The 26,621-nt window shown below is 40.0% G+C and overlaps 1 protein-coding gene across 1 annotated transcript; it reads left to right on the forward strand.

Moving 5' to 3' along the window:
- Positions 1-17,460: 17,460 nt before the first annotated feature.
- On the forward strand, positions 17,461-23,547 carry Kctd12 (potassium channel tetramerization domain containing 12). The gene has a single exon (XM_027938050.2). The coding sequence runs from the start codon at positions 17,662-17,664 to the stop codon at positions 18,643-18,645; it is 984 nt and encodes a 327-aa protein (XP_027793851.2). The 5' UTR covers positions 17,461-17,661; the 3' UTR covers positions 18,646-23,547.
- Positions 23,548-26,621: the final 3,074 nt, after the last annotated feature.

Here is a 26,621-nt window from a genome sequence, read left to right on the forward strand (position 1 = left end):
CAGACCCAGGTTCGTGACCCATGGAAACTGTGGAATCAGATATGTGTGTTGTTTAAAGCTATTAAATCTGTTCTGGTTTGTTACGCAGCACAGAAGACTAATACATGGATATCCATGTTGTCATGGTAACAGTCCAGGACCACCTACCTGAGAACTTCTTTCATGTGAGCAAGAACAAAATTTCTCACTCCTTTTTTTTTTTTTTAAACCCCTTTCTCATTTCTTTAGGCCATTGTGATTTTAGGTTTTCATTTACAACCAGTTGAACCTAACCTTACCTGATTCATGGAGTAATGAAGAAGGACTTGTAAGAGATAAATCTTTTGTCATTAATCTTGAAAAATGGTACAATTTCAGAAGGTGAAAATAGGGGTCATCGAAGGTAGAAAACAATTCTCATGGGGCAGAATGGATAAAGGAAAGTACTGGGTGATTTTCTCTGGAAACTTAAAATTAATTAATTTTAATTACTTTATAAATCATACATATTTATGGGGTATCATGTGATATTTTGCCGCAGTCCGGCTGCAGCAAAATAACTGGGGGGTGACGAATAACTTGTGTACGTTGATACAGCAGGAGTGGGAGCCGTTTATTGCAGGACAGGAGCAGTATTTATACATTCCACACAGCTTATCTAATTAGCATAAACTAGATACATCAGTCAACCAATAAGGAATCTCCACACTTAATGGCTTGTTTTTGTTACTTCTCAAACCACTCCCTCTGGCATTTTGCCAGGCACCATCCAGACTTGTTTACGAACTCTAACATTCCCCTGGCTAAATGCCAGGTGTTATTTTGACTTGTTTACAGACTCTAACAATTTTGACACATGGATACATTGTGTGATGTTAGAGGCAAGGTAAGGTATCTCCTTAAGCTTTTTCATTTCTTATGGTTAAAACATTCAAAATCTTCTCTTCTAGCTTTTTTGAACATAGTATTTTATTTTATTTTTAAATTTTTATTTATTTATTTCTTACATAGATGACAATAATGGAGTGCATTACATTCATAATTATCCATTCACAGCACAATTTTTTGTAACTCTGTATATAAAGTATCTTGATGCCAAGTTATGCCATTATACATGAGCTCTCTCTCTTTTTTGCATACAATTCTTAATACACCTTTATACCATCATTTATCATATCTCTGTTTATTTATATATAAGGTATGTTGACACCAAATTCACATCTTCATACATGTATTTTGTATAATGATGACCCTCTCCTTTCACCATCCTAGCTATTCCCCTTCTCCCTCCCTTTCCCTCCCAACTCTATTCCCTATCTAGAGGTAATTTTTCTCCCATGCTCTCCCTCCCTATCCCATTTTGAGTCACCCCCCTTATATCAGAGAAAACATTCGGCATTTTTTTTGGGGGGATTGGCTAACTTCACTTAGCATAATCTTCTCTAATGCCATACATTTCCCTGCAAATGCCATGATCTTATTCTTTTTTAGTGCTGAGAAATATTCCATTGTGTATAAATGCCACATTTTTTTTTTATCCATTCATCCACTGAAGGACATCTAGGTTGGCTCCACAGTTTAGCTATTGTGAATTGAAAAACATAGTATTTTAAAACATAATATTATGTTATTGGAAGGCTATTTTGAAGAAATAAATTATATTGAATGAGGTAAGACTGGGAATAGAGATTAGAGCCAAATCACAAGTCCAAAAAATGTTTGGAGATTATGTTTAAGCAATAGAGAATAATGGAGATTTTCTGATTAGGGTGGCAGCATGGTCAGAGCTATGTCTTATTTAAAAACATAGCATGAGTGAATCCTCTATGGGCTGCACAAAAATATCTGGAAATAGATTTTGTCTCATGGAGATTTAAGGAAAGAAAACTTGGGAAGAGAAGCAGGTACCAGGCAGGTACCTCGAGAGGCCTTGAAACCAGAACAAGAGACTCAGCCTAGAGGCCTCCTTTCCAGTTCTCTCTCCTATATCATTCCCTGCTTCAGTAGGTTTCTGGTGGCTGGATCATTGCCCCTGACAACTGCCCACCACAAGGAAGGGAAGGAAGGAAGGAAGGATCTCTGTCAGTTCTGATGAAGATATCATTGCTGGAAGCTGTTCTTGGAACAATCTTGGAACCATCCCAAGGGCCAAGGGGAGGGATGCATTGATTGGCTTGGTGTGTGTGTGTGTGTGTGTGTGTGTGTGTGTGTGTGAAAAAGGAGACTGTGGAATAAAAACACAGTAATTATAGGTACAATTTGAGTTTCATAATCCTGTCTTTTCATATCAGAGCCTCAAGGGACAGATGATACACTCATATAATTACACCCTGCTAAAGATATCAAGTTTCAGTTGAATTTACATTCAATTTAGGAGTTTAAGTACATATAGAAGGTTATTAATAACCTAAAAATTATTTCCCCTTATCTCTATCAACATCAAGCAAACTGTAAGCTAGGTAGTTAAGACTATGAAATATTTTAAGTGCCCAATTATTGCTCCATGTCCAATGTGTATAAAATACTGTGTTATTCTTATGGCATCTATCACTTGGAGGAAAGAGGATTTCAGAGTACTTTTTTTTACCAATTCTGACAAGTTCTTGAAATAATCTCAGTGAAACATTGACTTCTTCCTCATGAAAGAAACACTCTTTTGCTCAAATGAATTAATACTTAGATACATAATTGATAAATTAAATCTAGGGTTATCTAAAAAGCTACTTTATTCACATACCTAAGATAGCTAATTAAACCTGCACATTTAAATGGGTGCATTTTGGTACCCATAAATTATTTGGAAAGTTTAAGATTGGTTTTGTTTTGTTTTAAATTCTTGGATAAATTGGACATCTATGCATTTTTTTTGAAATAGTCAAAGCATATAAAATTGAATCCAAATCTGTAATTTCCATGGTGAACATACTTCATTAGGAATTGGCCATACCAGCATTCTGAAAACCGGAAATGTTTCAATAAATGTGGTTGAAATACTTCTTCCCTGGTGGGCGCAGTTGATGCTTTTTACCACAAGATGGTACTCTTCCTCCATCCTCTATGAACGTGTCTCAAAAACAAAGGATGCAAAATCAATATAGTTAACTTTTATTTCCTGGCTTCTATTTAAATAGGAGATAAAACTTCATCTTGCTTATTTACTCATTACTGTTGCTATGCAGTAGTTTTAAAGTGGTTGGCTAAGCACTCCACACTGTAGAAAGTGAAATTTATATCTGTCTTCTAACTTAACACATTTCAGAAAACTAAATACCATCAATACATTACCTATCGTTATTTTTTTATTGATCTAAGGAAAACACAGGGTTAATCTCAGTTTTACTACTACTACTATTACTACTAATGATAATAAAAATAATCTAATTTTTTTAAAGGGGCGGAGAGAGAGAGAAGAGAGAGAGAGAGAGAGAGAGAGAGAGAGAGAGAGAGAGAGAGAGAGAATGAATCATTTTTGTAGATGGACACAACATAATGCCTTTATTTTTATGTGGTGCTGAGGATCGAACCCGGGTCCCCCCCATGCTAAGCAAGCGCTCTACCGCTGAGCCACAATCCCAGCCCAATAATCTCATTTTTAATTGCATTAAAAAGATAGTTAACAGGCCCATGATTTCTCCTTGGAAAGGTAGCATATTGTCCTATCTGTACAATTTTACATGTGAAATAATAAAAAACAAAAAAGTCTAAGTTATTGGTTATATATTCTGATCCAAGTATATTATTATCAATACAGTGGACATCTATGAAGGAGCAAATGTATAGGATCTGTCTGTTTATAGTCCCAGGATAAATGTTTGGGATAGATGGGAAGCAACTGATGTTGGGGATCCCTGTTTTACCTGTCTGGAGCAATTCTGCACCTCTCCGCTTATGCATGCCTAGTAAGCAATTCTGATGATGAAGAGGACACAAACCGCCTTCCTATTTACATCCATTGGACCCTTTTGGGGAAGAGATTTATACATTTTACTAAGTCATCTGACTTTAAATTCAGCAATTCTAAATATGAACACTTTTAATTTTCTCTCCCTAATGGCTAAACATGTGTGACAGTAAATAAAATAAAATGTTATGATTAAAAAATTAAAACCAGCCAACAGAACAAGTCAACAAACTTTTATTGAGCGAGCTCATTTGTTTTCAGATACAAAAACCAAATGAGAAGACCCTTATTTTGTGGAAACTTAAAGTTCAGGGTGAGTTTGGTTTGGATGTCATTTGTGTCTCCAGGGATCATATGATGGAGGCTTGCTTCTCAGTGTGACAGTAGTGGGGACATTTGAGTGGTGGAGTCTAGTGGGAATGGTTAGATCATTGAGGGCACTGCTCTCTGAAGGGATTAATGTAGTTTTTATGGGACCCAGTTAGTTTGTAAGAGAGTGAGGTGTCATAAAGGATCTCTCCCCATGAATTTGCCATCTTGGGCATGTGGCCATTTCCCTTCTATTTCTCTGCTGTGTGGTGATAGCCAAGGAAGGGGCTCCTTGCCAGAGGCCATATGGATGGGGCGATGTGATCTTGGTCTTTTAGCTTCCGAAAGGGTGAGCTAAATAAATCTCTTTATTAATCCTAGCCTTGGGTACTTTGGTTCTAGTGACAGAAAACAGATGAATACAATAGGGCTGGTGAGGAAGAGAGTTGGTCAACTGTAAACAGAAAAGGAACATAATTATTGCTCATGGGGTTTTATTTGCATGTGATGACAAATGGGAATATCAGGATGTTTGGGTAATGTAAACACACCTCAGAGTTAAGTGTTTCCCTGTCGGAAGAGATGTGCTCCTGAACCTGCTGGTGACTCTGCTGTCTGTTGCCTGTCAACCTTCTAGGTAGATAGATGGTCCCCACCTGTCTACTCTTGTTATTCAGTTTTGGCTGGAGAGATTGATGTGACAAAGTCAGGTGGGACTTCTAGGTGGGTTGCCAGGTGCTGTTGCCTCTCCTGACCATCAGTGCAAGCCATAAGTGCATGTGGTGGACTCTACTCCCATCCTCTCTAATCAGATCAAGGGGAAGGTGGAAATCAAACCAGCGTTTGGTTTTTGTTTTATTCACATCTGTTGAGTCTAGTCTCCAGTTCAGGGCCCATTCTAACAATAGGAACAAAAATATGCTTTTTGATCTAATTTTGGAAGTAGGGAATTAGTCTTTAGTTAGAGATAGAAATAACCTAATGGTCAAAATTAGTAATTGCACCTCTTTTATGAAAGCAAAAGTACAAGTGACTGAAAAAGGTTACTTTTGAAGATGGAAGGAGAATTTAAGTAAAAAAAGGAATATTGATTAATCTGGAAGAAGCTGAAAAGTCTGTGCTTTCCTAGCAACTCTTAGCTGAGGGATTCAGACAGGGGTTGTTAATAAAGGAGGCTGAAGAGGGTATTGAGAGAGGCTGGGAGTGAGAGGTGATTCTCCCACTATCCCTTCTCGACTGGAAACCCCTGAGGCCCTGTTGGCTCCATGAACCCCTCCTTTGGATACTGGAGAATAATACCATGTCTTTAAGTGTTTTTTTTTTTTTGAGAAAGTCCCCCTCTGTCCTCATTTCCCTCTTTTACAGCTTTAATTTATTACACCATTTGAATCACTCCCTTGTCTATCTTCTTGGGTAAAGCCAACTCTTAGCTTTACCTGAGCACCTGAAAATAGCTGGGGGGAAAATGCATCTTTGGATGTTCCCATGTGGGGTGCATTATTATTGCCTTACCCCAAGATGGGATAAAAAGAGAGTTTGCTGTCTGTTTCCCTTGATTGAACATCTGAAGGTTTGATGGGACGTTTAAAGACCCAACACGTTAGTGCATATTTAGCCTTCCATGAGTGTGCTGACGAAGCGTTCAGGCACAATCATTTGATCACTTGGAATGCCTGTCTAACTGAAGGGAAAATCAAAAACAGGGCTTATTGGAAACTTCTTACAAGGAGTAAGTGATTATATCAATATCTTAATGATGTTCAGTTTAAGCAGGTTGAATATGCATTCATTATTTTGTTAGCAGTATTATTTTTCTTGGCAAAAATCTCTGTAATAAAGAAAAATTTTAACCGAGGCCAGTTATTAATCAGTAAGTTTATTTATTAATTCTACCAATATTTGTTGGGTGCACATTATGAAGGTGATAAACACAGGGCTGAAAATCCAGAGTAAAATTTATTTGACGTCCGTATCCTCTGGGGAGCACCGTAACCTGTCTGCCCTGGACACATCTGTATCTCCAGCACCAGACACTGTGACGGGCTATCACTTCACATACAGAGACAGCTACTTCCACTGACCAAAGAGCATCCCTGGGTACCACATAGCAGTTTAGGATGGGTCAGTATAGCTCCTACTTTGGGAGCCAGAAGGGTAAGAAGGATGATGGAGATTGTTTCAGCAAAGGGGATCAGATAATCCAAATATGTATTAAGTTCTTAACAGCTGTGTCACTGTCCTTGAGTATTTTTAAGGGCATCTGGTCTTATATAACTGGGTAATATAATGTTCAATTTTTAAATTTTGACAATGCCGCAGGCTGGGTCAGTTCTTGAGATTAATAAAGCTCTTTGTTTCCATCTGTATTATCTTTATATCTCTGTGAAAGAGATCTTTGCAAACACTTATGAAAACAGGGTGATAGATTCTGCAGCCCAAGGGTAAATAATCAGAGAGCTGACAAAAATATAACTCCTTTAATTTTTTAAAAAATAGACTTTATCAGCCAGGTGCAGTGACAAACACCTGTAATTCTGGTGACGCAGGCGGTTGAGGCAGGAGTATTGCAAATTTGAGACCAACCTCAGCAACTTAGCAAGGCCCTAACAAACTTAGTGAGACCCTGTCTCAAAATAAAAAAATAAAAAGGGCTGGGGATGTGGCTCAGTGGTAAAGCACCCCTGGGCTTAATACCCAGTACCAAAAATAAACAAGCAAACCAAAAAATTTCTTAGGGCAAATTTAGGTTTACATAAAAACTGAACAGAGAGTAGGAAATTCTTATACACTATTATCCTATCCCCTCAGTTTCCTCCATGTTAACAACTTGCACTGGTGTGGTACATTTATTACAATTGATGAGCTAATATGGATGTTATTATTAACTAAAGTCTATATTTTATTAGGATTCACTCTGCACAGTTATATGGGTTTGCAAAATGCATGATGACAGCTTCAATTTTTATCCAGCATAAGGACTAAATAATATAAGGTTTTAATAGAATGAGTAGGTGAGAAGCCAATATAATTTTTAAAAAATCAATTTGTGTAATAAGATGATTTAAATCATGTGAATTGGTGCTATTTTATTTAATAGGTTTTTACTTCCACCGTAACATTTTTAGAAATGTAGATTAATTAGTTATACATGTATAATTGTATAGTTAGATTTATTGAAATAAATGAATAACACTGATTATAAAACTCCATGCAAATGTTTGGTAATAATGAGAAAACTGTCATTACATTTAGTCAAAGATTTAACAAGAAAAAAATTATGTCATTTTTTAATTTAATCTACTAGTTGCTGGGTATTGGAGCACCTAAGGCATATTTGCCTGGATCTTTGGATGTTGGGAGTATATAAAATGTATTAGTTGTTGGTAATGAGCCTAAGTTCTCTAATATTAAAGCTGCCAAAGCAAGTTTTGATTTCTGAAAATGGGGGAGAAGATTGGAGAAAAATGCCTATTTTTGTGCAAGTAGTTGGCGAAGAAGATCGTTGTGTGAAATGAGATCACCTAATGCAGCTCCTCAGCCTGAGTCACAGGTGCCTTCTCTGCCAGCTCCATGCAGTGGTGACAACTCAGTGTGTGTGAACTTTCCTCTAAGTGGAGGGCTTTAATTGTTCAAAAGGTTTTCCTTAAACTAAACCTAAACTTTCCCTTCTAATAACTTCTACACATATATTCTAATTATGCCCTTTGGTGTTGGAAAGAATATCATGGAGCTAAGGTCTGAAAGTTCATGTGTACACCAGGTCCATAGGTCTGAAAGTTCATGTCCACACCAGGTCCTGATCTCCCATGTGATGCTATTCAGAAGTGGGGCTTTGGAGAGGTGATTGGTTCCTCATGAATAAGAGACCTGAGGGAGCTTTCTTGTCTTTTTCACCAAGTGAAGATACAGAGAGAAGGTGCCAACCCTGAACCAGGAAATGGGCCCTCACCATGTACCAAATTTATCAGGGATTTCATCTTGTACTTCCTAGTCTCAAGAACCATGAGAAATGAATTTCTCTTTTTTATTAGCCACCTAGCTTATAACATTTTTGTTATAGCAGCAGGCAAGAACTAAGACAAACTATCATGGTACCTCTAATAGCATTGGCTTCTAGGCCATTCTACTATATTCTAGGTAATATAAAAAATACTTGCCATGATGTTGTTATGGGTTCTTCACAACCTTGCTTATGCTCCTTCAAATGTATCCTTGCTTATTAACTTAAGATGTGATGGCTAGTATCAAAGATACACAAATGTCAGGTGTAGTATTACTATCAGCTATTGTGTTTCCATAATTGCAAGGTCAGCTTTGATCTGTAAAACTAAGGGGTTTGACCTGAAAAATTTCTAAGGTCCTTTCTATCTCTTAAAATCCATTGTGTGTGATGTGTGTAGGGATGTGTGTTACAGACGGGCCATCACCTTGGCTTCCTGAACTTGCAGGTGATGTAGAATTCAGCCCACTTTTTACATGGATTGCTGCTGCCTTGCAACGTCACAGTTACCCTCCTTATGTCCTCTCTTGCTTGTTTCTTTTTGCTGATGAAGCCTATGTGGATGATTTTGAATAACAATTCAATGTCTGTTAAATTAGCTAGCCCACCAAGCTCTGAATCATCTCAAATTTTCTCTTACTATATGAGAACCCTGATTCTCACAGTCATTTAATTTGTTGTTGAAATAAAGCTCATTTGAAAGGTTAAAACAGAATAGGGCTCCTTAGCCCTTCTTCTTCACCTGGACTTTGTTTTGTCCATGTTTTGATGAATATTTGAATATTTCTGCCTAACCAACCATGTGTCCATCTAATTGATGTTATTATCCAGCCAAACATTCTCTTGTCCAAAGGGATATCATGAATGATATGTCAAATACCTTGAAAAAGAGAATATACTGTCTCTACAGTGCAACCACAATCAATAAGGTTAGTAATGCTGAAGAGAAGCACTTTGTTTGACTCAACTTACCTGAGTTGAGCTATGTATATCATCTCTTCTGTTTCTCTGGTGCCCCCTGACTCAGGGAGGTGACTTCCCTCCCTGTGACCTTCATGTGTGACACCCTGCCACCGCTAGTTGCTCACTGTGACATTGTGCAGGTTCTCAGGGGCCATGGACCTCTGGCACCATCCATGGCTTCTGGTGAGATCAAACACACAGCAGTTGCCCCATAAATATTCAAAAAGTTGCTGAAAATATGTGAAGAGGAGGTAAAGTTCTCCAGAATTGCCGACATTTCTTCCAGTGAAATCTGCTGCCACCATGTACAATCGCTGTTTCCTTTGCAGCATGTACAAGTGCTCTTCCTCTTGGGAGCCTGGAGGCTGCAGGGAAACACCACAATTGTTGGGGGTGGTGTTCTTGTGTTCTTTAGGCTCAGCTCTTCATCACTTCCTGGCCTATGACCCTGAATTGGGCATAAAGAGGAAGTCACTGTCTTTGGATTCTCAGGACACCTGATGTGTTCATTATGTGGTTTGAAATTTATCATCTCATTTAATCTCACAACAGTCTGGTGAGGCAGGCGTTTTTGCTCCATTATAAGATCAAAATATTATGTTTGGAATATTTAAATAACTTTCCCCCATACCTTCTATTTTAAATAAATCCAGGAGAAGAATATAGGATTATTGAACTTCACAGTACATGATTTTTCTACCCATATTTTGTGTAGGAAAAGAAATATATTTTCTAAAACTGAATCATATTAAGTCATATGAATTTAAAGTTTAGCATTCTTTGAGGCCATTTGCTTACTGTGAAATATGATGGTGTAGTTTTGTAGCCACTGAAAAGCAAGTTGAGGAAAGTTTTTTTTTTCTCCCCTTAATTATATCTAACAAATGATCTTAGAATTACATAAAAGTCGGCCATTATGGTCTAGCCAGTGGCTTGGCTTCTTATCCAAACCTCACAGTGAAATAAGCAGACTTTCTGGAACCACGTATTAAAATTCTGCAGTTGAATCAGCCCTTCTTCTCTCTGAGTAACCTAAACTCAATATCATTCAACTTATCAGTGAACCCCAGGGATGAGATCCTTAAACCCCAAAGTCAAAAGGTGACTACCTGATAATCATCACCTTAGTTTCACATTCCTGAAAAGTGGCTTAGTTCTAATTTATTTTCAGGAATGTGAGTCTGTCCTGAAGTGAGGTGCCCTATTTTAGAGACTTAATAAAAAGAGATCAGCCCCAAAGGTGGCATAAGGAATAAAACAATAGGAATATGTTCTTGTGTGAACTGAAGTTGAAGAAAAGTTCTTAACAGATGGGTTAAAAAATGGTGATCCAGCATCTCTCAAATAAGTGTATGGTTTCCAAGGTGATATTTTTATTTTTTTAATGATTGTTATTATTGTAGTTGAATTTTTGTTGTTGTTGTTGTTAATTTGTTCTAAGCATTTGTACATGACAGTAGAATGCATTTTGACACATTGTACACAAGGGAGCGCAACTTCTCATTCCTCTGGCTGCAGGTGGTGCTGAGTCACACAATAGTGTAATCATACATGTAAAGAGGATAATAATGTCTGTCTCATTCTACCGTCCTTCCCATCCCCACTGTCCCAATCCTCCCCCACTCCCCTCAGCACAATCCATAGTTCCTTCATTTTTCTCTACTTCCCCCCTGCCACCCCATGAATTAGTATCCACTTAGCAGAGCAAACATTTGGCCTTTTTTTTTGGGGGGGGGGGGATTGGCTTATTTCACTTAGCATGATATTCTCTAGTTTCATCCCTTTACCTGAAAATTCCATAATTTTATTCTTCTCTAAGGCTGAATAATATTCCATTGTGTATATGTACCACAGTTTCTTTATCCATTCATCTGTTGAAGGGCATCTAGGTTGATTCCATAGTTTAGCTATTGTGAATTGAGCCGCTGTAAACATTGATCTGACTGCATCACTGTAGTATGCTGCTTTTAAATCCTTTGGGTATAAACTGAGGTGAGATAGCTGGGTCAGATGGTGGTTCCATTCCAAGTGTTCTGAGGAATCTCCATACTGTTTTCCAGATTGGTGGCACCAATTTGCAGTTCCACCAGCAATATATGAGTGTGCCTTTTTCCAAGGTGACATTTTGAATGACAACCCTCATTTAGGGCATTAAATGGAGTCAATCTGACATGGCTGCTAAGGAGTGTATGACATACTGAGGATGGAATCAGAAAGCATCCACGGACCTCCCAGTGCTGCATCCCAGCTACTGGACAGGCACCATTGCATCCTGCCACTACCTGAGAGGTGCCTTAAGTCACCTAATCTTTTTGAAATTTTCTCTTCATTTGTAACCCAGATTGGATAACCCCTCCCCAAATTGTGATAATTAAATGAATCTGATAAAAGCACTAAACACAACAAGGTTTTAGAATGTCCCAACTCATGAACAGCTTACCTCCGAGTTTAACATCACAGTTTGAAGCCAAGGCCTTCAAATACTTATGAAATGTCTGTGATGTTAATAATTAGTCTTGGTCAGAAATTCCAGAACCCTTGTGTGTGTGGTCCAGCTTTTTTTTGTGCCCAGTTTGACACTTAATGCCAGAAGTCCAGTGCATTTGTTCAGTTTTATGAGTCCCAGAAGACCAATGGATACTGCTTGCTTTTGAATAGCAGAACCCAGGTCTCAGCAGTTTCCACAGACCCACTTTATCCTGGTCTAGAATTAATGAGATCAGAATGAAACCAAATAAACACGCTAAGAGCCCAGTGCTTTGCAAACCATAATGGTATTTTAGAAAGCCAGAAATAAAAGCATGTGTATTGTGTGTTCAGGACTGAATTGGACAAAGATTGGGACATTGTGTGCATTTCTATATGTCCTTAGAGTTTCTCACTTGAGGCAAGTTTGTGCCATATGAAAGAAGGCAGAAGGAAGAATCAGGAGCCCAAAGAAGTCTTTCCTAACCCTATTCTTTCACATTGGCTACTTGAGTTTCTGGTTACCATTACTGCAGGGCATTAACCTGCAGAATTTAGAGTACCATTGTGCTTTCAGCGGAGATAAATAGCTGCCTTATTTTGGCCAAGTTACCTACCCTTTCTTTGCCATGGGTTTCTCCTCTGTGAAGGGGGGGGGGGAATAAAAGAGCCTACTTCTTAATACATATAAAGCACTCCTAGAGGCTATAAAATGCAGTGTTTAGAAGCACAGATTCACATACATACATACACACACACACAGATTCTAAAGCTAGACTCCCTGGATTCAAATCTCAGCTTCACTACTTATCTGCTATATGATAACAGGGAAATTGGCTAACTTCTCTGTGCCTTAGTTTCTCATCCTCAAATTGGATCAACCTGATAATAGTATCAACTTGATAGAGTTACTGTGAGGACTAAATGAGTTAGTACATGCACAATTCTATAAACAGAACTCGCATTCAGTAAGTGCTATATACATACTTGCTAAGAAGATCGTTACTGGTTTCCTGGAAAAGGTTCAAACATTGTTTTTAAGGAAATAGAAATAAAAATGAAAACGTTTCCAACATTTTGTTCCTCTGATTCTAGTAAGTATAAAAATCATACAGCGGGGATAATCATTCCATGTTGGAACATTTTTCATTTCCTAGTATCTGGCAATGTCCTTCACAGAACTTTTTTTTCCCTCTCATTTAAGATTAGATGTTAGTCTATCTTTTGCTAAATCCTTATTAAGTCATTTGATTCCTAATTTAAACTTACTGTTATTTAATTAATTTCTGTACCCAATTTGTTTTTCTCTCTGAATGCAAAAAGCCAATGGTTTTAAAAGCCTGCATACAGAAAAGATGGACGTGTATTCTGGGGATGACACATGCAGTCAGTATTTGTTCAGGACAATTTCTGATTCCACCTCTCCTCCCCTTTCCCTACAGCATTCGTTTTAACGTTTCTGTCATTCATTTATTCATCTAGCATTTATTGAGCAGACTTGTCAGGCACCGTGATAAGTGGTGGAAAATAATGATTCTGACAACTGAATGGTGTTTTACAGCTTTCAGATCATTTTCACATATATTAAATTCATTCAACCCTCTGAGGCACTCACTTCACTTTGCCCCAGGTATTCCTCCCCTTTAAGCTTTATATTTCTCTTTGTGTTCCTCGATTCCTTTCCTCAGATCTTTGGTGTGTAGAACATTGAGTAAGTGCTTTGGTGGCAAGGAAAAGTCGGTTGGAAGAGCAGGTGGTAGGATGGAATGAGATAAGAATTTAGATCTAGGGATGTTTCCAGTACCCTACACCCAGGAGCAAAGGACGCAGTACTAGCAAGGCATGCTGATTCTTAGGAAAGTACAGAGTCACCTAAACAGGAACAATGATCAACAATGTATCCAGCACTAGAAACAGGGGTGAACAAGAATGGGATCTTAATTACAATAAGTTAAACTCCATCTTAATTACAATAAGCTATACACTCCGCTGTCATGTATATCTTTAAAAAAAGAAAAAGAAACTGGGTTGAGACTAAGCACAGGGTGAGGGTTTTTCTAATCCTCCTGGACCCTCTTCCAATTAAGCATATTTAACATACTGGACATGCTGAAGAATTATAACTTACTTCTCGCTCCATAAACACCCAGGCCCTCTCGTGCCAGCATCAAAGTTCCTCAGTTACATTTCCTCTCAAATTTTGTGATACTAACCAACAGACAAAAAACAGAACACACAAAATTAATCAGAAATTTACTCTTCGTTTCAAACCACAGTCTCTTTCATTATTGCATCTCATGAACAACCTGGCTTCACAAGGAAGTACCAACAGCTTTTCTGCAGTAGACTTTCTTGGGGTGGATGAATACTGGGTGTGCTGCTTGCATATCAGCACACAGTACCTCTCACATCTGAGTCTGCATCAAATCATGACTTCAAGGTAACTTGGAGGTTCCCAGGAGAAAGCAGTTTATGCAATCCATATGCTGATGTAAGACATACTGAACTCCTTCCTGACCCAGGCCCTTTTGACTTGTTTGGCTTCTGCCTGGAATGTTCTTCCTTCAGAATGTCCCATGGCTGTCTCTTTCTTATCATTCAGCACAAATGTCACTTTTATGGAGAGCCCTTCCATAGGCCCTCTGGCAGAATCCCCACACACACCCATCTCATTTCATTATGATGTTTTCTTCATGACACTTATCTCTATCTGAAATACACTTACATATATGTGTGTATGTGTGTATATATATTATATGTTTCCAAAGGTGCAAAGGCAGGATGTGAGTTGCTGGCTGCAATTAGACTGTTAGCTCTAAGAGGGTAGTAATTATTTTTTAACACACTCTTGAAACACAATAGTAGGCTGTTTTGATCTGAATCTAAAATGTTCCCCCAACACTCAGGTGTTAAAGGCTTGGTCCCCAATGCAGCAGTGGTAAGAGGTGGGGCTTTTGGAGGTGATTGGCTCATGAGGGTTCAAACCTTGTCAATGGATTCATTCATTGATGAATTCATAACTTAATGGGTTATTGGGAGGTAGAGGAACCTTTAAAAGGTGGGACCCTAGTTAATGAAAGTAAGTCACTGGGGACATGCCTAGAAGGGTATATTTTTCCCTGATCTATTTTTCTCTCTATCCTCTTTGCTTCCTGGCCGAAGCAGCTTTGCATCACCACACACACTCTCCACCAAGTCCTGCCTCACCACAGGCCCAGAAACAACGGAGCCAATGACCGTGGACTGAAACCTCTGAAACCATGAGCCAAGATAAAATTTTCCTCCTTTAAGTTGATTTTCTCAGGCATTTTGTCACAGCAACAGAATGTTGATTAATATATAGGCCATGAATAACATTGGTGGAATGAATAAATGAACAACAGATATTTATTAAATGCCTATAGTATGCAAGCTCTGTTCTAGATATTGGGGAAGTAGCAATGAATGAGACAGACAAAAATCTCTGAACTCTTTACATTCTAATGTAACAGACAATCAACAAGTAAGGCAGGGAAAAGGAAGCTTCTATAGTGTGACTGCATTGTACTAAATTGGGTAATCAAGAAAGGAGACAGTGAAAAGGGAGTCAGCTGACTCTGGACAGGAAGGCATGTAGGAGGAGGGAATGAATCTTTTAGGCAAAGGAAAAAGGAAGGGAAAAGGCTCTGAGAAAACAGGAAGGGGGCTTTGTGGTTAAAGCTAGTGATCTCCTTGGAGATCCTCAGAGAGGAATGAGTGTGACAGCTCCAATCATACAGAGTCTTGTAGGCCACTGAAAGGACTTGCTCTTATGTGAGATGTGAAACCACTGTGTGACTCTGAGTAGAGAGACATACTGGACATAGGTTATAACAAGATCCCTAATTTTGTTCTGGTGATAGAAGACTAAGGGGACAAGGGTGGAAGCAGTTAGGAGACAAAGACAAGAGGCAATGGTGCCTTGGTCCAGGGTGGTGCCCAGGAGATGGTGAAACTGAATAGTCTGGAAGGATCTAGCAGGTAGAGCTGACAGGATTTGCTGACATGATGAATAAAATATCCATTAAAACAGATGTGCAGAATTGATACAAAGAAGGTTTTCCTTGGATTTATAGGAGACTAAGCTCTTCAATTGTGTGACAAATTATATAATACATAACAGCACAACCACCCATAAATGCAGCATTGGAACTTGGAACTTTTGGATCATCTATTATTTATCCCAAAGAACAGTTCAAAGAGTGATGAAATATATTCAGTATCAAAATCTGTACTTGCAATTAAGCAAGCTGGTTTGGGGCTTGATCTTTTTTCAGAGCACTGACATGAGTGTGATAATTGTTGAGCAGACATAAACATTTCAAAATGGAAATGACACTTATCCGTGAGGAGACTATGAAGCTTACTGGGTAGTTACACAAAAGGGTAAACATTATTATCCAGCACAAAGATTCTTGCCAGATTTATCCTGATTGATGGCCTGTACTTCAAACTGACGTGAAAACCCACACAGATCTCTGACCCTTTGCATATTGTACACTATTCAAAGCGCCTTGGAGATCATCAAACCTCGAATTCTTCACTACCTGGCATCCAGGAAATAGAAGGTGCAGAGCAAATATTAATTGACCCAATGATTTCTCAATATTCTCTTTTATTCACTCTTCTTGAATCGCTGATGCATTTATTTATTTACCAAAGTCAGGATCAGCTAATCACTCATAAATACGAAATTTCAATGTGCTGAGCACAAAGGCAGGACGTGGGTAGCGGGCTACAATTAGTGAATTTGAATGTGCAGGGAGCAGGAGAAAATCGGGCAAGATGTACAAGAGGGCTTTTAAACATACAAATATCCCTCCCTGAGATGGGAAGGAACCTGGAAAGGACTTAACAGAAAGATGGAAGCAAGCCGAAGAGCAAGGGCATCTGGGCCACTGAGAAGATAAATACACAGGCACTGAAAGGTGGTTTTAAAAATACGTTCCCTCTGAATGTTCTGGCACAATTCACCGATGACTGAAGAGAACCCGTGACCTTACTATTCTCTGTTCCTTCAGTCTGGCCACGAAGGTGCTATGAGGCGGAGGCTGTTTCCAGTCCTCCTCATGGGGACGCGTGTGTGACACCTTTTACCCATCCAAGTTCCCTCCATTGCAATTTCAGCTTATTGCCTCCAATCCTGAGGTCTTCCGACAAATAAGTGACTTATGTACTGAGAAAAACTATCTGAGAGCGTCCTACGACAGGATACTGGGGTTATTAGCTCTTTGTTTCTAGGGATTTTTCGAAGCTATAGGGCATTAACGTGAACAAAATCTGCTTGTTCCAGGTTGGGGAGGCCTCTCTGTCTCTCCAGGTTTTTTGTTTTTCTCGAGAACTTCCAGCGACTGTGGCAGCACAGCTGTACTGTTTGCAGCGGCCAGTTCCGGAGACCGCGGGACTGGCGGCGGTCACACATTTCCATTCTTCCGAGTGGAAGACGCCCAAAAGTTTACTTCCTCCTTCCAGAGTCCCCGGGTGTGGGTGAGGTTAACAGGGGAGGGGGCCCAGCGACTGCCCCTCCAAAGAACAACGGCCAGTCCCAGCTTAGCCCCATCCATTCGAAAGAGGGAGAAAGTTGGGCGGGAGAGGGAAGGGGCCGGAGCGCGGTCCGCCGGAGGGGAGTTGGGTCGCCCCCGGAGCGCGAGCCCGGGTGGAGCCAGCAGCCCCGCGCGGCGTCAGCGTTTAAGATGCAGATCGATTCCCTATTCTCCCCTCCCCCGCCCAAGCGAGGCTCCGCCGCTCCGCAGCCGCCCACGCCTCCTGCGCGCCGCGGCGCCCCAGCCGGCGGCTCTATTTAAGCGGCGCGCCGGCCGCGACCCGGCACTCGCCTGGAGCGCGCGGGCGAGGCGGGTGCTGCGCACCGGAGCTCACCGGGGCGCACAGCGGCGCGCTCGCACCGCGCTGCTCTTCCTAGTGGCAGCGGCCAGGGCGCTGGGCTGAGCAAGCGTCCCGGTTCCGGGGCTCTGAGAAAGGCGGCTGCGGCTCCTGAGCGCGGCCCCAGTCCGGCCACCTCTTTGCCATGGCTCTGGCGGACAGCACACGAGGATTACCCAACGGGGGCGGCGGCGGGGGCGGCAGCGGCTCCTCGTCGTCCTCTGCGGAGCCGCAGCTCTTCCCCGATATCGTGGAGCTGAACGTGGGGGGCCAGGTGTATGTGACCCGGCGCTGTACTGTGGTGTCGGTGCCAGACTCGCTGCTCTGGCGTATGTTCACGCAGCAGCAGCCGCAGGAGCTGGCCCGGGACAGCAAAGGCCGCTTCTTTCTGGACCGGGACGGCTTCCTCTTCCGCTACATCCTGGATTACCTTCGGGACTTGCAGCTTGTGCTGCCCGACTACTTCCCCGAGCGCAGCCGGCTTCAGCGCGAGGCCGAGTACTTCGAGCTGCCAGAGCTCGTGCGCCGCCTCGGGGCGCCCCAGCAGCCTGGCCCCGGGCCGCCGCCGCCGCACTCCCGGCGCGGGGTGCACAAGGAGGGCTCGCTGGGCGACGAGTTGCTGCAGCTGGGCTGCGTGGAGCCCGAGCAGCAGGAGGGCGCCTCGGCCGGGGCACCGTCGCCCACGCTGGAGCTGGCTAGCCGCAGCCCGTCCGGGGGTGCGGTGGGCCCGCTGCTCACTCCGTCCCAGTCGTTGGACGGCAGTCGGCGTTCTGGCTACATTACTATCGGCTACCGTGGCTCCTACACCATCGGGCGGGACGCACAAGCAGACGCCAAGTTCCGGCGAGTGGCGCGCATCACTGTGTGCGGCAAGACGTCGTTGGCCAAGGAGGTGTTCGGGGACACCCTGAACGAGAGCCGGGACCCCGACCGGCCCCCAGAGCGCTACACTTCACGCTATTACCTCAAGTTCAACTTCCTGGAGCAGGCCTTCGATAAGCTGTCCGAGTCGGGCTTCCACATGGTGGCGTGCAGCTCCACAGGCACCTGCGCCTTTGCCAGCAGCACCGACCAGAGCGAGGACAAGATCTGGACCAGCTACACCGAGTACGTCTTCTGCAGGGAGTGAGCTCCCCAGACCCCTCGCGACTCCAGCACCCACTTTCCCTTCTCCACGCAGGGGAGATGATTATAGATCCTCCTGACACACGTCTTCAGTCCCCTGGTTCCTTCCGCTCCCTCCAGTAGCTCGGCCAGACCTGTTAGACCCCCACTTAAGAATCAGCAGCCACAAATCCTCTGGGCTTCTTCATCTTCTTTGAACCTCTCTAACCAAGAGCGCTCAGATGTAACCCCCACCCCATGTTTCCTTTACTCCGGGTCTCAAACTACCCTTCCCCCAGATTGTACTTCAATCTGGATCTAGTGGCACCCACGGCGGGCGCCACAAAGTCACCGAGTACCTGGGAATGATTGAATTGTTCAAAACCTGATTGGACGGTGTTCAGTGTGTAGAAGATTCACTGGAATCTTCTCAAACTCTTTTGACTCACTCCGGGTTTAAGATATCAGAACTGTTGGGATACTGTTTTAAAAGGTCATTACAGTCTTTGGCCCTCTTAAAGGTAGAGTTGTGGAAAACTGATAACTGAATTAAGACCCCGTGGAGGCAATTCGGTGACTGTAAATTTGAATAAGTTTTGAAAAGTTACAGGTAGAAGTAGAAGACTAGTGCTGGCACGGTGATGGACCAGATCTTTTCAACACATAGTAGAAGATCTTAAGCCTGTAGCTTGAACTTGTAGAAAGTGATCCTCCTGCCTACGGGGGGCGCCCTTTCTCCTCTGCATATTGCCAGAGCCCTTGTTCCATTGGCTGATTCGGCAGTTCTAGGCAAGAGGGAAAAAGGGCGCTGCCTCAGAAGAGGCAAGACTGCCCAGGTCTCCAAGTGCAGCGGGAATCATCTGGCAGTGACAAATGGAGCTGGGCAGGAGTGCACGTCATGGGCAGTAGGACTGTACAATCATTAGATCTAAGATTTAGGGGGTGGGGAAGGGAGGGAGGTAGGAAAGGAAGGGTGGGAAGGGAGGAGCAGACATAACTCATTTATTATTTGGAAGTTGGAAGTTTGTACCGTCTGTTTGAGAACATACACACTTAAAAATATCAAACAATAAATGCAAACTTGCAAAGCAATTTATCAAGATTAGTAACAGATCTACTCTTAACTAGCAGTTTATTGAACTGTTTTGAGTCCTAAACTTAAAGTTGCTAATAAGTATAGAACTTAACCAAAGAGTTACCTAGTAGGGTTTTAGTTTTTGAACTTTTATTTTCTTGTTGATTATAAATCTTGTCTTTAAAATGTATTGAGCAAAATAGGTTTGATTTTGGTTACTTTGACTTAAGATCTTTTATTAAAAATCCTCTTCTTTTCCAAGCCTAGCAAATATTTACTGCTGGGCATACCTGAAAAGCAGAAAAATGCCACTTCTTTCATGCAGTCTGTTTGAAGTTAAAGTGGAATCTTTTCAAGCAACAGAGCTGTAGAGAAGTATAAGCACTGAGGGCTGCCCATCTGTTGATAGCTGTGAAATGGGACATCTTAAATGAAGGCAGATAAGTACTTAAAAATGAGTTGAGCAATAAAATGGTGTTTTAGGTAAATACAACAGAAACAGGAGACCTGGTTGCCTTATGCCTTTACTCTCACATGAAATCAATTCCCAGTGTGTATCCTGTGTACACCCTAGGTGAAGGAAACAGATCCTCATCATGCTTCATGCTGTGAGGCATCCTTTGGTTATTCTGTGATGATGGAGAAGTCTGTGTTTTTGTTTGTTTCAGCATTTTTCTCTGAAATATGTTTTTAATAATTTTGTAAGAGTAGTTTTCGGTGTTTAAATTAGTGTTATTTTTCCTTCTTTTAAAAAAATGAATCTTGTACTGTCTTGCTATGTCCATGACCGATGTTATATGTTCAAACAATTTTCTTATTAGACTCATATGTGATCCAATCTGTATATACCATATATAAACATTTTACATGAATCATTTAGTTTTTTAATTCATTTACTAATGCTATAAAATTTCCTATATTTACCCCCAGTAACTTGCATCAGATGGTGTATATACTATAGCAACATGTTTTGATGAGTTTCTTATATCCTTGTCTATGAGGAACTTGGGTTAGGAAAATAATACATAATTGTGAAACTGAGTTTGCTTTGCTAGGACATTAGTTGTATACAAATCACACGTCAGTTAACTGTCTACCTAAAATCAAGGTACCTGCATTTTTAATCCATGAATTCTTTCATTTTAATTAGGAACAAGAAAGACTTATTTTCTTTTATTAGTTTAAAAAAGTTTAGCTGTATATGCAAAGACTGTCATTTTAAGAGGAATAGAAGAAGAATCCAGGAACTTCTGTTTGCATATATGTTGAGTTTGTTCTCAGACTAGGTTATACATCAGAACTTGTCTTTGTTTCAAGCCTGAAATGATTTAGGACTGTCACTCACTGGCCACAAGTGATTGTCACAGAAATTTCTCCACTCCTATGTTATTCTGTTAGATTGCTCAACAAAAAAACACATGATTGAGAACATCTTTAGGACAGATCATAAACACTGACAGATGGAAAGACTTGTCAATTCTGGTTTCCCTTATCAAATCTGCACAACTCCAAGAGTCATGAGAAACTACTGAAGTTTTGTCTCTGCCATTAAAGTCTTAATGAATTTTATGTTCTAAAACTTTGAGCTGAACTATTCCACTCTCTTACATGTAGGTATTTTTTTTTTTTTATTACCCACTTCCCTTTGCTGCCCTGTATCCCCTGCATTATGTTAAAGACTGGGAATTTAATGTTAGGGACAGTAAACCAACCTCTTTTTCTAGCAATGACTGTGTCCTCTGAGGTTGACTTCATTCTGTTGGGCAGATGGTATAACTGAGGTAAGATGAGTGGGCATGAGCACCTTTGGATCCCTTTCTCTCCATGTGCATTAGGCTATAGAAAGAGCTTTTAGGTCTACGAAGTGTTCTGGAATGTTGGTCAACACTTACGAGCTTGAACAGGGTATTGAGGGTCCATCTGAATAAACCCTCCAAAAGACATGATTTCAATAACCTGGGAATGTCATAAACTATTCAGAGAGTGAAGACTGCATTAATCTGACTCAGAGAGGCATGCATTTTCATATGTTGCTCTGTTACTGCTTGGTGTTCATAAATATAACTGAAAAAACATTTTTGCACCAAGTGTTTGACATATGTGTTTTTTTATATACATTTTTTAAAAGAGGAATTGATGACAATGGGGGTTAAAAAACAGGTACCAGGTTCCTTGTTTTTGCACCAACTGTTTGACCTATCTGTTTTTTATATACATGTAGACTATGAGCCATATTCATTCTAACATCATTTTTCAAAGGATATGTTGTGGAAAATATTCCTTGAAGGTGTGAGACTTAAATTTTTTCCATTTCAATACTATTTTTATTCTTGTGTTTCTTATTTGGTTTTTTTGGGCTGATAGCAAAGTGGTAATTTATAATACTAGCCAAAATTATCTTCTCTTTCAAACCAGACCCCTATATACATATACGGTCTGCTGCTTCTCGCATAGTGTGCGAATACTCAGACCCATGGGCAACCGCAGTGCCCATGACGTACTCTAATTTTTATTGGAATTTTCCATGGAATGTTGTTATTACATTAAAGCCATGTAAGGTGAAGCTTTGATAATTTTTTTACTCTCCAATTATGGTAAATTCCCATTTAATATTCAAATTGTTTTTATACTCCTATATGAAAAGGGTGAATTACAAAGCAGACATTTAGAAATGTATTGACTGGTGGGGTTGAATTCCTTAAGAATTTCTTTTTATAGTCTAATCACATACTTGACACAATTGACTTAAGTTTTTAAAATACTAAATAATTTTTTTATTGTAAATCTAGCAGAGACAATACTTTAGAATTTTCCCAGTGTTTTTCCTTACTGTAAATCATTTAAAACCTCAATCTTTTTTAGATGATGCAAGTCTGTCTCTTGAGAAATGAATAAAATATAGTATTCTTATTTCCAAAATCTGTAGTACCTGAAATAGGTTTTCTTATAGCCTGAAACAAGTTATGTTGAAGTTAACTTTTCTTTGTCAAGTTTTTGACAATAAAAATCTAAATGTATTAATACTTGAGGATTTAGATTCTCTGCTGGGGCCCTTAAAACTTAGATAGATAAAATTCAAACAAACTCTCTACATTAGTGTATAATCTCATGTGGTAGAAAGATGGACTATTTGAAGAATTCTTGTCACTTACATGCTTTGTGATTTTTTTTCCATGACAGTTTTTTTTTTTAATTCTAAATGTGTTTTAAAGTATATAGACATTAATTGTAATGTAAACTATTACACAACTATCTTTGTGACTTTATAGGCAGGTAAATTTTGCTATTGTTGAATACAAATGAGGAAAATCCATTTATTACCTCCATTAGTAATAATTTAATGATAAAAGGTTTAAACATTCATTATGGGGGTAAATTTAAAAAACGTAAACTATATGTTGTTGACATTTTTCTGGGCATCTGAAAAAGCTCATTTGTCAAATAATGGAAGACCCTCACAGAGCTATCCAGCATTCCAAAACTGTTAAAAATATTATATGCTAAGTGGTATATATCATTTGAACTATATTATCTCAGAATATAAGGGAAGAAGAAAAAATATAAGATTATCAGACTTTTCTAATGAAACAAAGTCAAGAAAAAAAAATCTGTATTAAAACAACAACAACAAAAACACACACTAATGAAGTCTTTTCAGAGATGCCCAAACTTGGAGAATTTCTTCCACCATCTAAATATAGTAGAGGTTTTTGTTTTCCCTGTTCACAACCAGTTGTATAACAGAAATACTCAATACTGTTTTCCTCCCTGTGTGTGAAGTAATGAATCATTGATTATTAAACTTATCATGTATTCTATTAAACACTAAAGAATAAAACATTCACTCCTTTATTCCTCTTGGCTCCTTGGTATGGATTGGCTCAAACACTGGTCTAATTTCATTTAAAGGGTTCTCTAAACACTGAGAATGCTTTCCCAATTGTTGTGGGACTCATAATGAGCATTATGCCCTTAGATCTCCTCACCAAGTAATTGGCCACCTGGGCCAGGCATGAACAGATTCTTTCCCTGCAGTTTATTGTCAAGAATGCATAGGCAATTGGCTCAATGTGGAAGAAAAGTCCTTCGCAAACCTTAGTCTCTGACCTCGGTCTTTGCAGTGTGTGCCATCCTGCATATGGGGAAGGTAAGTAACAATGACCTCGTAAGTATGTATGGACAAGGAAATAGAAGCTGTCAGATACACCTTTGTTAAAATGCAGTCATGAAGATAAAGTTGTAATGAATGTAGAGAAAGAGGATCTGTGTTTTTTATATAGGGACTCTTTTCTGCATCATCTCCAGTTTTTGAAGTTCCTCCTCTCTAAAAACAGTGAAGAGATATTCAGATTAGGAAATCACAGAAACCAGAGTCTGCTGGGTCATGAGCACAGGAAGCAGTGAGTTGGGTGGTGGACTGAGCAAGGCTTCGCCTTTCCTCTTTGTACTTCCTCCACATGGCTTTTGTTTTGTGTATAGAAATACATGCAATTTTTGTATATGTGTGGTGCTGGGGATTGAATCCAGGGCCTTGTGTATGCTAATCAAGTGCCCCACCACTGAGCTACATTCCCAATCCTATGATTTGTTTTTTTGAAAATTTAATATGCATGGTGAAAAAATTAAGCAATATAAGAATGTATCTAATAAAAGCAAATCTCCCTTTTGTAACCCCTAGCCTTCTCCAGAGATTACCACTATTGTATCTTCACAGAGACCTTCTATACATATATAATAACACCCCCCCGCACTTTTCTATTCAGTAGGAAGTATACCTGGTCCATACTTTGCCCTCTTGTTTTAACCACATATCCAAGAGCTCTTGCAATGCATGAACATGTAGCAATGATCTACTTTTATTCAATAACTGCATGCTATCTTGCGTGCTATGCCATTGTCTTGATGTGCTGTCATTTACTTTTCCAAGGCTTTATTGATAAGCATTTAAATCTACAGGTTTTTTTTCTCTATTCCCAAGAATGCTGTATTGAATGTATTTTCATGTGTATGCAAATATATCTCTATCTAGTTTTTCTGTATGAAAAGATGCCAAGAAAGAAAAGAACTGAAGGTAACTTTTCCTTCTTCAGGGACTACAGAAATACTATCCCTGACTTATGATTGTTCAGCTTAAAAATTTTCAACTTCATGATGATGCAAAAGCAATACGCATTCAGCAGAAACCATACTTTTTTGAATTTTGATTTTTTCCTGGGTTCCCACAATCCTCTCTTGTGATGCTGGGCAGTGGTGGCTGGTCATATCTCCTAGTCAGCTACACATTTGTGAGGCTAACAATCCTGATGATCCTTTACAGTAGACTGTGTGGCTAAGCCATGACATTAGGTTAGGTTAAAGGTATTCAATGCATTTCCAACTTATCATATTTTCAACAAATGATGGTTTTTTTAGGACACTACCCCATCATAAGTGGGGAATATTCATAATAGTATTAGGTAGAAGCTCTCCAGAAATGAGGCTGGTGGTGGTATGAATGAAATCTATAGTCATTAGGCATACGAGTGTGAATTTTTATGTAGTTTTTATATTGGGGACAAGTCCCCTTCTTATTATTTCTAATTTCCTTCCATTTTTATTTTGGATTTTTTCATAAATCATGACCTACACTTGGTTTTTGGGAAGATAAGTAAAGGAACCATAACATTATCCCATACTTAAGGAGGCATCTTAGGGGAGTCAGGAAAACATGGGGAACCATAAGATAAGTATAGGCCATCTGAATATCAGTTTTGCTATTTTCCTGGGGAATTGGTTATTATTATTTTTTGGGGGGTATCGAGAATTGAACTCAGGGGCACTAAGTCACATTCCCAGCCCTATTTTGTATTTTATTTAGAGACAGGGTCTCACTGAGTTGCTTAGTGCCTCACGGTTGCTGAAGCTGGCTTTGAACTTGCGATCCTCTTGTCTTAGCCTCCTGAGCTGCTGGGATTAAAGATGTCCACAAATGTACCTGGCTGGAATTGGTTATTTATTTATTTTTTAGACATTTAATTTTTAGTGGTAGGTGGACACAATACCTTTATTTTTATGTGGTGCTGAGGATCAAACCCAGTGCCTTACACATGCCAGGGGAGCACTTTTTCTCTGAGCCCCAGCCCCAGCCCTGGATTTGGTTATTTAACAGGTAAGTGATTTGTAAAAATCTTTTTAAGTTTACGGAAAGAGTAATAAATTTACATAAATTAAAAAGATAAAAGCTTAAACAATAAAAATATTCTGAACTTGTGGAACTCAGGGAGGAGTTCACCCTCTCCTGTCATTAAGGAACTTGGTGGTGGAGGTATTCACTGGGCCACTGGGCTTGTTTTTTTTTTTTTTTTTTTTTTTTTATAAATAGTTTAGGGGATATGTTAGCCTCTTGAAATTTCTACTTTACTCTGTTCAGTTAAAAACTTTCAGAGTACTTGCCTCTTGGGGCCACCAAACACTTTTCTTTCTATTCATAGATGTCCTTTGAGTAGACATGGGGCTAAGTAACAAGAAGCTCATGAAGATGGCTCTAGGTCAATAACCCAAAGTGATGCTGCAAGTTTTCCCCTGTGTAGCCACCGAGCATTCATTCATTAACTCAGAGTCACTTGAGTACCTATGGTGGGTCAAACTGTACCAATATGACAGGGACACAGAAATGAGGAAAGTTTGGGGGATTAGTAAGGGAGTTGAATGATGATAAAAGAATTGGGAAATGCAGTGCAAAGGTAGCTAGAGCAACTGTAGGAATCAGAAAGGGACATATGGAGGGAAAAAAGTCCTGTCTTAGGTTTGCTGGGGGAGATGACAGAACATAATGTTAAAGGTGAAGAGAAAGGGGAGCAAAGAGGAAGGGGAGGAGCCTTGTAAGTTCCTTGGCCTAGTGGGTAAGATGAAGAACACTAGCTCTAGGAAACAACTCTGTGTTGTTG

The sequence above is a fragment of the Marmota flaviventris genome, chromosome 4, assembly GCF_047511675.1.
Source record: "Marmota flaviventris isolate mMarFla1 chromosome 4, mMarFla1.hap1, whole genome shotgun sequence".
Taxonomy (NCBI): domain Eukaryota; kingdom Metazoa; phylum Chordata; class Mammalia; order Rodentia; family Sciuridae; genus Marmota; species Marmota flaviventris.